Source organism: Poecilia latipinna, unplaced genomic scaffold (assembly GCF_001443285.1).
Source record: "Poecilia latipinna isolate Pla-1442-1.1 unplaced genomic scaffold, P_latipinna-1.0 Scaffold1557, whole genome shotgun sequence".
Lineage (NCBI taxonomy): Eukaryota > Metazoa > Chordata > Actinopteri > Cyprinodontiformes > Poeciliidae > Poecilia > Poecilia latipinna.
The window spans coordinates 142,099-157,677 of NW_015114173.1; the positions used below are offsets into that span (position 1 = coordinate 142,099).

General features: G+C 39.4%; 1 protein-coding gene across 3 annotated transcripts; it reads left to right on the top strand.

Moving 5' to 3' along the window:
* The first annotated feature begins 23 nt into the window (after nucleotides 1–23).
* Nucleotides 24–7,538, top strand: elovl8a (ELOVL fatty acid elongase 8a). Of its 3 annotated transcripts, XM_015058636.1 has the most exons (8): nucleotides 24–860; nucleotides 3,142–3,208; nucleotides 3,304–3,491; nucleotides 3,646–3,726; nucleotides 4,494–4,550; nucleotides 5,041–5,155; nucleotides 5,854–5,981; nucleotides 6,865–7,538. In XM_015058636.1, the coding sequence occupies exons 1-8, from the start codon at nucleotides 855–857 to the stop codon at nucleotides 7,033–7,035; spliced, it is 813 nt and encodes a 270-aa protein (XP_014914122.1). In that variant the 5' UTR covers nucleotides 24–854; the 3' UTR covers nucleotides 7,036–7,538. The 3 variants fall into 3 exon arrangements, with proteins under 3 accessions (XP_014914122.1, XP_014914121.1, XP_014914123.1); XM_015058635.1 differs by having other exon boundaries at nucleotides 24–3,208; XM_015058637.1 differs by lacking the exon at nucleotides 5,854–5,981 and having other exon boundaries at nucleotides 24–3,208.
* Nucleotides 7,539–15,579: the final 8,041 nt, after the last annotated feature.

Here is a 15,579-nt window from a genome sequence, read left to right on the forward strand (position 1 = left end):
TTTTCAGTATCTTAAAATAAATAATACTGTAGAAAAATACTTAATTTTTTTATAGTGATTTAATGATATTGTGAGAGAATGGACATCAGAAGTAATTACACCCCCCACCCCCTTTCTGTTTGTTTGTTTGCTTCCATTTTTCTTATCTTGGCTGTGCTCTTCAGCTGCACTTATCTTCCTGAGATGCACTGGACTGCAGTGACAACACTTCGCCACCAGTGGGCACATAGAGCACGGTGAGCAGCACTCCTGACTCAGCGAGCCAACGGCAATTAAGCGCAGCAACGGCTGGTCAGCGGAGGCGCTCACTGTCGCTCTCATGTTTCCACAGGTAAATGTCAATTAGCGCTGCTGTTTGTGTCTCTTGTGGGGAAGGTGGGCTAGGGCGGAGTGGCGAGGTATATGTGTGGAAGTGTTTTGTTAATTATTTGACTTGTATTGTAAATATTTATTATTTGACTCATGTGGTAAATATTTGTTTGTGAGCGAGCCAACGGCAATTAAGCGCAGCAACGGCTGGTCAGCGAAGGCGCTCACTGTCGCTCTCATGTTTCCACAGCATTTGTTAAAATAAAAGAACCTGCGCAACACCACACTGATTAATTTTCAAGTGTGCAACAATATGATATAGTGATTATTCCCCCATTTGTACAAATTTGTACTTCCCAACATTTATAGGGTGGATTTAGCTGGTGAGCCATATGCCAAGCCCAAAGCACACACACACACACACCCACACACACACACACACACACTTATACACACAGCAGAGACGGGTCGATTACCTCAGAGCAGCTTAAGTCTTGGCTGAGATGCTACACTGGGCAGAAAACACACTCTGCTAGACCATCGAAATGACGGTAAAGTAACAATTTGATCATTTTTTGCACAGATCGTGCTCCAACACCAGCCAGCTGCTTTAATGGACGGTTATGTTTTTTTTATATATATATTGCTGAGTGCTTTGCTTAATAAGCCGTTGACATAGAACTGGCAGGAGCTGCTTGCAGGAGTCCATCCCCATCAGTGCGTTAGGAGTCCATGCTTTATCTGGCGCAGGGCGGGTCGCAACTTCAGCTACTTTTACTGCCTCTGAATGAGGGGGAGGGGCTGACTGCTCACCTTTTCTGTATCAATATGTATAACATTAGTGTATCTATAATATTCTAAATAAATCTGAAGTCAGCTTGAGGGATTCTCATCCTGGGAGGGATTTTTTTTTTTTTTTTTTTTTACCATAAATCCCTGGGAGGTTGCAGGTGAGGCTTAACCGCTTAGCTTTCTCTAAACAGCATGTTCTGCAAGGCGGCACAGTTCATACTGCTGCAAGTCACTTTCAGCTGTGGTGAACAGAAAAACACACCATATTCTCCACTACTACTTTATAAGGCTATTGGATTGACATGGTGAGACACAGTTGAAGCCAAATATATAAATGCGTTGTATATTTAAAAAAAATAAAATGAAAAAGAAGAGGACATGAGTCAAAAAAACAACAAAAGGAGCTGGATTGCAATTTTCACCCATACCTAAAGGGGAGTTTAGAGAGATCAGTTAACATAACGGTCATGTTTTTTGGGGAAGAAGCTGGAGTACCGAGCATCCACAGGGAGAACCATGATGAACCATGATGATACTCCTTGGTGCAGCCTGTAAACCTGACTCTGTTACACCAGTTCTGTCAGGAGAAAGAGCCACAATTCCAGAAACACTTAGGTGAGAAATTGGTGGAAAGAACTAAAACTATTTAACTTGAACAAAAGCAGAAACCAAATAGTACAGAATTCAAAAAGCTGTAAAGAAATCATAATTATTTTTCAGTTCATTCTAGGATTTAGATGGTAACAATGTTTTTAGGTAAGCCGAAATGACTTAAAGCCTGTGATGATTAGTCAGATTTAATGCCAGAAATTTTTTTTTTTTTTTTGAATTTTTTTTTAATAAAGTCTATGTAATTATCTGGGTTCAACTGCACATTCTCATTTCATTAAGCAAAACACCTACTTCTCTGGAGATGAGTTTATTGTCAAAGGTTGCTAAATCATACACGGAAGAAAAAGGCAGAAAAAGAAAGAAAGGTCTTTAATTTGTCATGAATTATGCGTCTGAAATTCAGTTATTCATATAATAATAGCATAGAGTCCTGAAAAGCAAAACAACTCAAAAAGAGGGAAAAAATACAACAAATGAAAGTACAGAACACTGAAAAAAAATAATAATTTGAAGAACTATATGAATTTGAGTTTGCTTTCAGACACTAGATGGCAGCACTGTTATACCGCACCCGCATCTGAAGGTTCATCGCCCTGTCTTCAACAGGAGGCAGTCGTTCATAAAGAGGATTATTAGTTATTATCCATCATCAGGAGATTAGCCAACATAATCCTCATCCTAAAAATCCAGCTCATCACTAGGTGGCTTAATCAAATTTGCAGTGGGAGGTTTCTTTCTTTGATAAAGCCGTTGATCGGGGTTCGATGTGTGAACACCCTGGGGTTTACGTCTCTGTCGTCAAAGATAAAGCCTTAAGTTTGAAGAGATCGCAGGTCCTGCTGAGCGTGGGAGGTAAATGGAATGCGTTGATCCAAAACTAACTTGATTCTAGAGCGTCAGTAGAAACGTCTGAGATGTACACGCACGGTAATCACAACATACCTGTGGACAGGCGCAGAAGTCTCATTGGCAGTTACAGAAATCACTTGCAGCGATTCCCTTAAAAGGTTCAGCAACAAACTATTAAGTTGCAGTCTGTGGGGATGCTGTGTTCAGGGTTTTCCACCGCTCAAAGCATTTTGGGCGAAAAAGTTTTGGGTTCTTCTTAGCAGTGTACCTTCTTTACATAACCAAAAGGTAAGATTTGCGGACCTACGGCGGTCCTGTCATCGGATCGTCCCACCTAAACTCTGGATCTGTGCGGCCCCAGAGGTCACCATTTATCAAAGAGTCCTTACAAATTCACTCTGTAATGGAACCGGTAACTTCTAGGATGTGGATTGTTATTTTGTTTCCATATCCGCCATTGAGAAATTTATATTATGAGCTGTTTCTCGAGTTTTGCCTTCTTCAGGTCAAGCTCTTTAAACTAGGTATGGCAATTAAGAAAAGAAAAAAAACTGCATTATGCTCATGTGTCCATCTCAGGGTAGCAATGTTGTCACCAAGTGGCAGAAACTCCAATTATTCTACCAAGGCATTCTGGAAAATGGAGGTAAGATTTTATTTTTCAGCTCATTACCGTACAGAGTCTTGCATAGTTTGGCAGTATTTTGTGCTGTAACTTTCCTCTCATATTTCACTGAACAGACAAAAGGACAGACAATTGGCTGCTGGTCTACTCCCCCGTTCCAATTACCTGTATATTCCTGTGCTACCTGATCACGATATGGGCGGGGCCAAAGCTGATGGCGAACAGGCGGCCCGTCAACCTCAAACCCGTCCTGGTGGTTTACAATTTTGCCATGGTCTGCCTGTCTGCCTACATGTTCTACGAGGTAAACTCTGGACACAAACAACGGAACTCAGAGTAACTTCAGATATTTTGAGAATTAATGTTAAAAGAACCGACAGGAAGTCGTTGACGTCTAAAGTTAAGGTAGCACCACCAGAACCCAATTATTTCAATGCAATGTTTTTCCACATTTCTAGTTCACAGCATCATCTTGGTTGGCCGGTTACAGTTTGTTGTGCCAGCCGGTCGACTACAGCAACAATCCATTGGCTCTACGGGTAAATTAAAAATATATATATATATATTATTTGTAGTTTAATAATTTAGGATCGTGTTTCTTCTTTCCTTCCTTCACTGTGTCTTTTCTTTTAGCCTTGCTTCACTGAGTCTTACATTTTCATTCTGTTCGGTTTCCTTTGTGTTATTATTTGCCGCTCCACAGTCGGCCTGTTTGTTCTCTTCCACAGTTGTGCCTAATCCCTTGATTAATTCGCCTACATTCACTGTCATTCTCCACTCTTCCCTCAGTATATAAGCTCACTGGTTTCCATTGTTCTTCAGTCGTTCATCTTCTCAGTGCTGGTCTGTTTAACATTCCTCTATATGCTGCTGTCAGTCCGTCCTGTTTCATTTTGCCCTCCTGGTTCGCTTTTGGATTTATTTATTTATTTTTTCATGATCTTTTGAACTTTGGACTTTCTGCGTTATTAAACAGTCTCATTTTTGAGTATCATGCAAAATGAACTCTTGTATTTTAGACTTCAAAACAAAGGAAAGGACTGAACTGAGTCTGACAGTCTGGAATTTTCTTTTTTGCAAAAGTTGGAATTTGCCAGCCATGGCAATAGCTGGGAGCAAAAAATAAATATATTTTTTATATGTCCTGATATACAGTGTTAGCCTCTATAATTAAAAGTGTCATTTTGTGATCAATAAAATATTTTTGAATTTGAATTATTATTTTTTTCTTTTCTTTAATTTATCGGATTGAACAGCTTTATACCTGAAATGAAAGTGTTGATGTCTCATATTGTGTTTTGGACAGATGGCCAGAGTTTGCTGGTGGTTTTACTTCTCTAAAGTCATAGAGCTCAGTGACACTGTGAGCACACACACACACACACACACACACACACACACACACACACACACACACACACACACACACCGGAGCTGCACTCAGTTAGATAACTGTAACATAAGTTAATGCTTCTTCTGGACATTTTAACAAGTTTTAATTTGGTGTCAATGCGTATTGTTTTGACAAGGTCAAGCTAAAGAAAGACTGCCCTCCACTGGTCAAAGCATAAAAGCGCATCAGATCTGAACCTGCAGCATTTGCCTTTATGTAGTTCAGTCAGATTCTTTAATTGGTTATTTCAGAATCAGTGCAATAAAAAGAAAATGTTTCTTTTTAGGATAAAAAAAACATCTATAAAAGTAAGTTAAGAGACACTTGTGTGACTTACTACAAAATTATGCCGCATTAAAATATGCATCAGGTGTCTATTTAGAAATATAACAAGGAGTATACTACAGTATGGCCTTAAATGTTCTGTTCTTGCTTCATTTAGTGTGTTTGTGTTTTGCAGATATTTTTCATTCTGCGGAAGAAGAACAGCCAGCTGACGTTCCTCCACGTCTATCATCATGCGACCATGATCTTTAACTGGTGGACCGGGGTTAAATACGTAGCCGGGGGTCAGTGTGAGTACGTCTCACTTTGTGTCAGCAGAATCCACAAGGACTGAACCGTGAATAAGACGATGATAAACAAACAGAGGTGGGCAGAGCACCCACAAACTGTAGTCAAGTAAGAGTAGCACTACTTCAGCTTATTGTTACTCAAGGTAAAGTAAAAAGTAGCCGTCCAAGAAATTACTCAACTAAGAGTAAAACAAAAGTATTTGGTAAAAAGTCAACTCAAGTAATGAGTAACTGATCAAATTATCAATCATTTAATGTTTTAAAGTTACATCGTCAGAAGGACCAGAGTATAAAGTTCAGTGGAAATTTTGGTGTTTTAACGACCAAAATGACAATATTTCATACAAGTAACAAAAAAATAACAAAATCAGACAATATATCTATTTTTTTCCAAATCAATTTCTTTCAATATGAAACTTAAACAAAAGCTGCAGGTGTGTGTCTGTGCCTGGTGGGGATTTTTGTTGGTTCAAACCTGTTTGTTCTTCATTCAGTGGGGAGAGAATCCAGAACTTTTATTCAAGTCAGAGTAGTGATACTTCATGAGAAAATTACTTAAGTAAAAGTAAAAAGTGCAGCATAGTAAAAATACTACTAAAGGTTCTTTTTCCCCCCAAAAAAGTTACCCAAGTAAATGCATTTGAATAAATGTTAAATAGTTACTCTGTAAATAACCCATCTTGTGTATTTGTCTGTAGCTTTTCTGATTGGTCTGATCAACTCCCTGGTCCACATAGTCATGTATTTGTACTACGGGCTCGCCGCCTTAGGGCCTCACATGAATAAGTACCTGTGGTGGAAACAATACCTCACTTCTCTGCAGCTGGTAAGAACGGACACTAGTGTCAGAGATAAAATGAAGCTAAGACACATCATCGATACAAGTCTTTGAATAAGTGTGTTTTTCACCTGTACTATTTTTTTAATCTGATGTTTGCTTATAAAATAGCATAAAATATGTGCTGGTGTTCTCCACCAGCACATATTCCTCTGCTAGAGGAAATGTTGATCATAGTGGGTTAGGATGTGTGAAATTATCATTAGTTATAGTTCCCTGGTGTCACTTTTGCAGGAAACTGTAGAGAATTGTGTTGACCCAGATATCAAGATTTTCATTTTATTTGAAAATGATATTACCTAAATTAACATGTAGCGTTCCTCCTCTCTCAAGATTCTATTTACTTTTCTACAAACTACAAACTCTTTTTACCATATGTAGATGACCCATTACTAATAAAAACCTCCCAGTGCCTAACTTTTAAAAATGCTGAACTTTTCCTTAAATTTGGAGGCTTATATAATCAGAACACAAGAAATAAGACAATCAATCTTGATGCTTTGAACAAGATTCATTTGTAAGAACATATCAAATTATTTAAAGTATTCTACTATTGTAGTTGGAAAACAAAGAACTTTTAAAGACATAATAAAAAAAATTAATAGAAAACAAAGAAACTTTAATAGATGAGAAGCAAAACAAGTTTTTTTAATCAACTTATTTTTCCTAATAACCGAACCATTTGATTAGAAGGTCAAAACTTTTGCTCAGTTCTTCCTTATTATTAAGGTAAATGTGCTTCTCTGCTCCGTACAGATGAACTTTTTGCTTATGACATCTCCCCTACGGTTAATATAAATATGTTTTGTGTTGCTGATGTCTCCTGAGTCCACATTTTAGTCATTTGCCATCTTCTTGTCTCTCTGATCAGCTGCAGTTTTTCGTCGTCACCATGCACACCGCCTACAATCTGTATGCCGACTGCGACTTCCCCGACTCCATGAACGCTGTCGTGTTGGCCTATTCTCTGAGCCTCATTGTTCTCTTCAGTAACTTTTACTACCAAAGCTACCTCACAAAGAAGACCAAAAGCAAAGAATAATCAAGTCAAAGAGAAAAGAAACCGTTTTAAACCAAGAGGACGTGCCAGAAGAGCCAACGGTCGGCTATGGCCGAAGCTTGACACGACACAGACTGGCACAGAGTTCTGTACGGTACCACTCTGATGCTATATTTTGAATATGGTAATCACTGGCCAATCATTGGAAGTGGTTTACTGGCAAAAGTTGAAGTCTCACCTTTGATCTTTGGAAAAATAGCCCAAAAAATCCTTTGTTGGACACAGAGCTAATATTTTCAGGTCATGTACCTTGAATGACATCTAGTGTTTGATGTGTTTAAACATATGGTCTATGTTTAAGTGAAATTACTCAGTAGTATTCCTGACTTTTTTATTAGCCCCCGTTGTTTAAACTGGCCTATGTACTTGATTGTGATTGTGTGTTAAATATTGATGCCAAGTCGCATTGAGGATAAATATTTTATTTTGAAAAAATGCTAAATATAATAGTTTTAAAATTCCTATTAAACTAACTTATTCTCAGATAGAGGAACAAGATTTGAGTCACTTTCTCTCAAAACACTTGCTGTAGTTATCCCAGTTCAACCAATAGATTCTCTTGGAACCAGTGCTACTGACACCAAGTTTGGTTCCTTTTAGGGCTGAAAGGGTTTTAAACAAAAGGTGATTTGGATGCAGCAAAGTCGGCTTCACAATCAAACTCTCTGGATGGACGTTTTTCTACTTATCATTAAAAGATTGGTTCTAAAAAGACAAATACTTTATGCTGCACTTTCCACTTTCCACTGTAAGAGAATTGTGTTGGTAATAATTTTATCCTGATTAAAAATAAAAAGTCTCCATCTGTATCTGCCTGCTGGACAGGCCAAATTTGTGGGATTGCACAAAATCACTCCAAGGGCCACAAATGGCCCTTGGGCCACACTTTGGACACCCGTGATCTAGAGTTTCTTCAAGTTTCTGAAAAACAGCATAATAGTGTACTTAGTAATTGATATTTAAACTAATGTTCTTCAGGTTTGTCACTTGACTACAGTGTTTCTCCATTTTTGGTTGGCTAACTTCAGCACCTTCAGTACAGAATATACTTTATAACATTCACCGATGTTGAGTTTGGTATTCGACCTGTGGAGGAGAAAACTTGTGACCACACTCCAGATGTACTAAAATCACTCAAAACAATGGCCTGTGCACCTCCTATTAATTAACTGTTTTAACTTTCTGTAAATGTAAGTTTTATTTGTTGAAATGCATTTGCTTGTTTTTTGTTTGTTTTGTCAAAACTCTGTTCTAAGTAGTAGATGGCGATTTTAAATGTTCAAATGTTAAGCAAAAAAGGATTAGCTTCTTTCTGAAAAAAGATCAAATGTTCCTGATTATTCTTAAATGCTGATATCCAGTGAAAATTACACCAGTATAAAAAATAAAATAAAAAATTGAGAGAGAATGTTATCATGTGAGTATTTTGGCAAATTGTGTACCTCCAAAGCTTCACATCACAGTTTGGCAACTTCTAAAATAACTCACTTGTGTGGCATTAAAAACCATATTTTGCTGCTGGCAAGTACTTAATCTACCCTCCATCTTAACACAAGTGTGCTACCAGCAACACACACACACACGCATACATACATACAGCTGGCTGCCAGACGCCCATTCAGAGCTTGATGTCCCTCAGCTTCACTGCAGGCACGGCTCCAGGTTCATTACTGCTGAGTGCTGTTCTGCTCAGGCATAACCGACTCTCTGGCTCGCCGTCACTTTGATCAACTTATAATTTTGCTTCCGGATGACGGGCTTCATCTTGACTTCTTAGCAAGTTATAAAGCTTTTCACACAATGCCAAGCTAGCGAGAGGCGTCACCCAGACGTTAATGCTTTTTTTTTTACTCGCACGTGACACGCTTGAGTAAGTTTTGAGCGGCGCGCGCGGTGATTAAAATGGTTTGAGTGTCGCCGCCGATAAAGTCACGGAAAGATTTAGAAGTCGAGCAACTGCTGGGTGATGAAGGTGCTTAAGTTTTTATTTATTTATTTTTATAGCTGAATCTTGTTTGGGAATGACTTTGTGTCGGTCTCCTTGGAAACTGTGCCAGACGGTGTTTGGGCTGCGGTCAGCTCGAGGCTCACTGTAATTAATAATCAGGTTAGAGTGAGAGGATATTGAAGTGCTTTTGCTAACCTCGCAGCCGGTGAGATGGACAGAGAAACACACACTCTCTCTCTCACACGCGCACACACATACGCTGGCAAACAGAGACATAATTGTTGATAGTGAGAGAGCTTTGGGACAAAGAGGCTGATAAGTGTGCTTGAAGGTGAGCTATGGGGTTGTTTCAAACAATGAAGGTTAACAAGAGGCTGCAGCAATCTCAGCGTGATGGGAACACTCTCTCATCCACGGGAAAACCGAGCTTTAATCAGCAAACCAGCCTGTAAGTGTAATTAACAACCAAGAAGCTCTAACAACTCCACTTTTCGACGAGGTATTCTGCCTATTTAAAACCTCGAGGAGGAATCTTATCCTGTAAAGATCACCAATCAGTCATTTTGTCGTGAACGTTTGTCTCGGTGCTCCACAAGAGAAACCCCATCTGCTGGTGACACCAGCCCTATTTCCAGACAATGGGATGAACCCAGCACCACCTGTATCTGTGTTATCGCTGCTTCATGGGGGATGTGCCATTTATCCTGACAGCCAGACAGGTTGATTTATGGCTTTTATTATTTGTTGTGGGACAAACGATCATACGCATAAAGGCGATTGTTTCCAAAGGACACTGGCCCAAGGGGGTGTTCTGTGATTTGTGATTTGATTTGAATGGACGTGACGCTGTAACTGTGGCGTACTTGAGCAAAATGGCAGAAATAGTTACTCTGTTTCCCATTCTTCAGAAGCTTCTTTCGAGAAGTACCTTTTGTTTAATGCTACATTTACGACTAAAAGAAAGGTTAGGTTAAACACTTTGGTTTTGTTTTTAAGATAAAAAACACATAGTTTGATTTTGTTGAACAATCAAGCACACAACCTCTCTGTTCAATGCTTTATCTTCATTGGTTCACTGGGACCATCTTCAGCGAGCGGTGTATATGGACAGGTCTTCGCTCTTGTCAGGGCCACACCGAGACACACAGAACAGACAAGAGACGAGTCAGTGATGAAGAAGTTAACCCTTGTTCTGAAGGAAACATTTCAGAATACTCTGTTTGTAGTTCCAGAACAGTGGTGGTGTCTATGCAGCCATCGTTCACTGATACAATCACCAACTATGGGCATATGAGCATGACACTTACCTTTACGGCCGTGGCCACCTTTAGCATAAAAACAGAAGGTAAACAAAATGGCTCAGCAATGGCAGAAAGAGCGCAGTAAGTTTGAGTTGACCTCCACAGTCCCAAGATCTCAATCTAGTTGAGTTTATATGGGAAATGCTGAGCAAAAATGTCTTCATGATATCTTATTCTCCCTGCATGACCTTTGAGATCAGCATCTATCTTTGCTTATCTAAAGGTAAATAAAGTGGCTCCATGTCTCATGGGGAGGTATGAGACATGAACTCTTTACCTTTTATCGCGACAATCAAACCCTTTGGCACTCATATACTTAAATGTGTTTTTTTTTCCGTTGGCATCAAAAGAATTTCTGTATTTTGGGAGATAAATCACAGAGATAAGCAATCCTACGCACCCTCCATTCACACAGATTATTTGATTTGATTGCGTACTGTTTTCAGACGAGTTTATGTGACACACCCAGTTATTCTTATCCTCATTTGGGCTAATTCACTTGTGAAATACATGAGACTGGGACTCCTGATTGAATTTCTATACATTAGTCAATGAATAGATTGCACAAAATATTTTTTAATCATGGGTTACCAACTTTAGCAGGAGACAAAAGGTTTGAAAAGTGAGTACAACGTGAATCAAGGCATCAACCATATCCAGCAGCAAAGGATGGTCTTTAGCTCACACTGCCCAGCATGTTTCAGATGTTTCCCGGATTTCAATCGATGGCCGATTAACAGGCTTTTGTTGAACTGCAATCATTGGAAAAACATCTAAAACATGCCCTGATGTTTGTTGGGAAACACTGGTCTGGAAGACTGGGGTACAAAAATATAAAGATTGTTATAGTACAACAAGCACGAGACCTAAACGACCTGAGCAGCTGAACTTTGAACAGAGCCATTGTGAAACATTTTTATAGCATAATTTGTGATTATTTAGCTCAGATTGATGAACATTGTTAAGCTAAATAAAGTCTGAATTCCCAGGACAGAAACACAACAGCAGGTCTTTTGGTTAACCTATCTCAATTCGGAGATTAATCCAACCATTCAGGTAAATTGTTGTGAATGAATAAACATGTTGGCTGCTGAGTGAAAACATGATTTATTATTATGTTTCATATAAACATTTTAAAATATGATTTCCTACAAAATTTCCTTGGAAATAACCGATGATATTTTACAATGGTCAGTTTGTACATTGGGGGCCTTTATAAAACAGACACAGGAAGGAAGAAAGCCATGAAGAAAAGCTGGTAGGAAACAAAGAAGGAAGGAACATAAGACAGGTAGGTGACAGGGAACTGATGACAGACAAAAATAAAATATATCACCAAAGGAATAAAAGAAAGAGAACTAAATGAAGGAGAAAATGAAGGATACAAGGAATGTAGGACAGAAAGATGAAAACAGCAATAAGAAGAAAAGAAGACAGAAAGGAGAAGGACAAAAGGGACAGAATGGAGGACAAAAAGAAGGAAGGACTTCATTTACACCCACGCTTGTCTGTTCAGAGCTGCACCCTCTGTCCTTCATGTGTTAGACGTGTGTCTGCTTCAGCTCACCTGAATCAAATGATTGCTTGCCACCAAATCCTGCCGAAGCCTGTTTATTCAAGTCAGGTGTGTGGAGACATGGAGACACTTAAAGGACTGTGGACCCGGAGGAACAGAAGTGGAAAAAATATATATATTTAGACAGGGAATAAGTCTGTTTTCTTTTTCTGTCTAAAAGGTTGAATTTTATAACACTGCGTCTGCAAATTAACGTATTGCTTTACACCAGGGGTCCCCAAACTTTTTCCTGCGAGGGCCACATGACTGTTCCCTTTTCTGGTCAGGGGCCGGTCTTAGTTTTTCGAGAAAGAAACCTTATAAAAGTTTTGTTGACGGGGGGGATTGGATTACTGCCGACACATATTTGTAGATACCCAGAATGCAAATGGAAAAAAACCGTGAGCGAAACGGTGACTGGTACTGACTAGTATATATTCCATTGAGGGAAACTAAGTTTCATATCTGCTCAAGAGCCCCCCTGGTGGTTGAAGAAAAATCCACATGTATATGAAAATAAACACTGAATGCTCTCTGGTATCATTCAGGGGGCCAAACCAAATGAGGAGGCAGGCCAGATCCCACCTGCAGGCCATAGCTTGGGGACCCCTGGTCTACACTGTCTGTTGTCTCACTTCTGATGCTGAAAAATATGTTTGACACAGCAACAGCACCAACAATCACACATTAGCCACAAATGCAGGTGGCTTCAGTGTCATGTTTCCAAATGCTCAAGTAAAAATCAAAGATTAAAACAAATACCAAAAGAATAAATAAATAATAAAAAAAGCAATCCAGTTCCAGAAAAAAACCCTCAACCAATCACTCCACCCTGGCTGTGATTTTTAACCTCTAATCACATCTTTTCAACTTCAAAATAAACCATTTATTCAGTTGGTGTTTCTAAATTTAACACAGCTATTTTTATGAAGTGAACACGGCCAACAAAAGCGGAGCATTTAAAAAAGAAAGAAAAAAAGCTGTTTTGCAGCACACACAAATAAAACTGAGCGCCTTTTGCATCCTACCACAGAGACCTCGTCAGGAACCACAACAGATGACGTATTAAATCTAAAATGCACTCATAAAAGAAAGTAAATGATTGATGAAGTAAAAACGGCTGAAAATCACAATAAAATCTACACTTAATGTGTTTTGAGGAATTAAGCTATTTAGAATTTAAATAATGCTCATGCTGTTTTCATTTCAGCCGTGACTTATTTAGATCGGTTTAAAAGTGTAATAGGCAATAGTGTATTGCCTATTGCCAAATGTAATGAGACATTTGGTAAATCTGTGTTGTTTTCATGGTCTGACAAGGTAGGGTTAGTGTCGCTCTATCTATAAGGTTCTTTAGCATATGTATAAATGTATAAATATCATGTATAAATATATACATGAAACAACCACTTTAGTTTGAGTATTTGATCGACCTCTTTGCAAATTCAAAACAAGAACGGCCCAAAATGCTTTTTTTTTTTTTTTTACTCCTCCAGACCTGTAAGTGGCACTAAGCACCAAATATGGGACATGTGGATAAAGCATCCACACCTGGTTAGCAGTAAGCACAAGAAAAGTGAACAGCAAAGCGAGAGTAAAGTATTTTGTGCTGTAGCTGCTGAAAAAGCTTTATTGATACGGCACAATAACAAACACGTAAGCCACCATTGTTGTTACTCTGACGGGTTCAGCAGGGGTTTAGCTGCTCACTTGAATATGCAAGGGGGAAATTTTTATTTCTGGACCTGTTTGGGGGTAAAAAAGAAAAGTTTACAACACAGTTTTTGTTTCATGCAGCTTCTGAAAATTCGCAGTGGCATCAGAGTTTCAAAACTAACTTTTGACATCTTTGCTATGCCTGCAGTTGATTCTAATCGTCGAACGTCAACGCTCAGGCAAAAACGTTCTCGCTTCAAAACCTAAAAGAAAATGACCGTCTTCTTCTTCTTTTTTTTACTTTGGAGTGATTGAGAAGCGTATTGAAGACTCCTCGTCATCTCAGCCCTGCACAGATTTTCGCCTCTGTCATTGAAAGCTTCGAGGTCCCATTCCTTCTCCTTCCCTTTTGCTTCTCTTTCCCCCCCCATTATTACTTCAGCATATTCTTTCCCACCTTTTCTCTTCGGTTTTGACTCGTCGCCCTCCTCCCGCCTCCGTCACTCCTTTCTCTCCCCGCCCCTTTCCCTCAGCCCTTTCCCTCGCCGCCCCGCCTCACCCTCCGATGATTGCTGAGCACATTTCATTTGACGTAGAAGACAAAGGGCTGAGCACACATGTGGTTTCTCCTGTGTAATATGAAATATTAATGCAGGCATAATTCGGCTCCCTGGACGAGGGGCGGAGGTGGTTGTCGGGGGCTGTGAGGGGCGGTGGGCTCTTTCTAATCACCAGTGACTGCCGTTTCCTTCCCCCGAAGGACGGTAAGGCTGTCAGGAAGGATTGAGAAACAGTAAAGATAACAACAACAGAATGCTTACTGTTGGCGGCTTCTGTGGCCTATTTCTGTCTTGGTGTTTAATGGCTCCACTGGCTCATTGCCCAAGTAACTGAGGCAGCTCTGAGTTTAAGGTGCCTCGTGCGGCATTTTCAACCGTCAGTGGTCATGCTTAAATTAGTTGTGATAGACTGGCATAATTACCCGAAACAATTGGCAGTCTCTGCTAGCTCTCGTTCCGCTCACATTCGCTCTATCGGAGCCTCCTGTGTGTTTGCATCACTTCCATGGCAACATACGTAATCCCGTATGTGGTAATGACATCACTGCTGTGATTTATTACGACTGAAAGGACGAGGCAGCAGCATGAAGTAAATTATACTTGGTTCAATTAAGCACAGCAGCACTTAAACATGTTTGGGCAATAACGCAGGACCTTTATGTTATGGTATTTGCATAAGGGTTACGTGATGCGATACGTGACATCTTGACGCTGTCACAGCGCAACGAGCTGTTGACACGTTCCGATGTGCTGTTGAGCAATTCATGCGTTACTCCGGTAGATGCATCGCTTTCACAGATTTTTTTCTTCTTCTTTCAAGCAATGCCTGACTGCAGTTATCATTTTATGGGTGAAATTTTCAAAAACAACCGTTTTTGTAATCGATTGATCAGTCAATCAATCAAGCTTATTTGTATGGCACATTTCAGCAACGAGGCAGTTCAAAGTGCTTTACGTCATAAAAACTCAAAAGTACAAAGTCACAGAACAGACAGTCCACAACTGAAACATTTCATTTTGCCAAGTGTCGTCATTTCACATCAAAATGTTGCTTTGTGTTTCATTCATTATGGTTCAAAAGCAACTTTAAGGAGGTAATGATTTTAGACTACATTTGAAGGAATTCGTAAAAACCACATTGTCCGAGTATCGGCGTCTTGCCAGAAAGCATTAATTCAGAGCTTGAACTTTTTAGGTGTGTCTCTTTAAATCAGTAAAGAAAAAAAAAAGAAATAAAACATGTACTGGTTTAACTTTGAAGATTAAATCTCCAGGCTTTTAGATGGAAAAATCTAATAGAAGTGTCAACACAATGCAGAATCCTCAATGAAAAAGCCAGACGTTTCTCACCAACCCTAACCCTCAAGATCCAACATGGCCGCATGACTTGTTTCCTTGATGTAGTACGTGTGTTGCTTATTATTTTACAGGCTTCCGGATCTAGTAAGCATACTGCAAGATTGTTTGAACGAGCAGAATGCTAATGCTATGCTGGCATTAGTTTGC

Excerpts from the sequence above, each read along its gene's own strand:
- elovl8a (XM_015058635.1), top strand. The coding sequence starts at position 3,121 with ATGCTCATGTGTCCATCTCAGGGTAGCAATGTTGTCACCAAGTGGCAG. Across the intron at positions 3,209-3,303 it reads AGGCATTCTGGAAAATGGAG|ACAAAAGGACAGACAATTGG; the intron begins GTAAGATTTTAT and ends TTCACTGAACAG. Across the intron at positions 5,982-6,864 it reads ACCTCACTTCTCTGCAGCTG|CTGCAGTTTTTCGTCGTCAC; the intron begins GTAAGAACGGAC and ends CTCTCTGATCAG.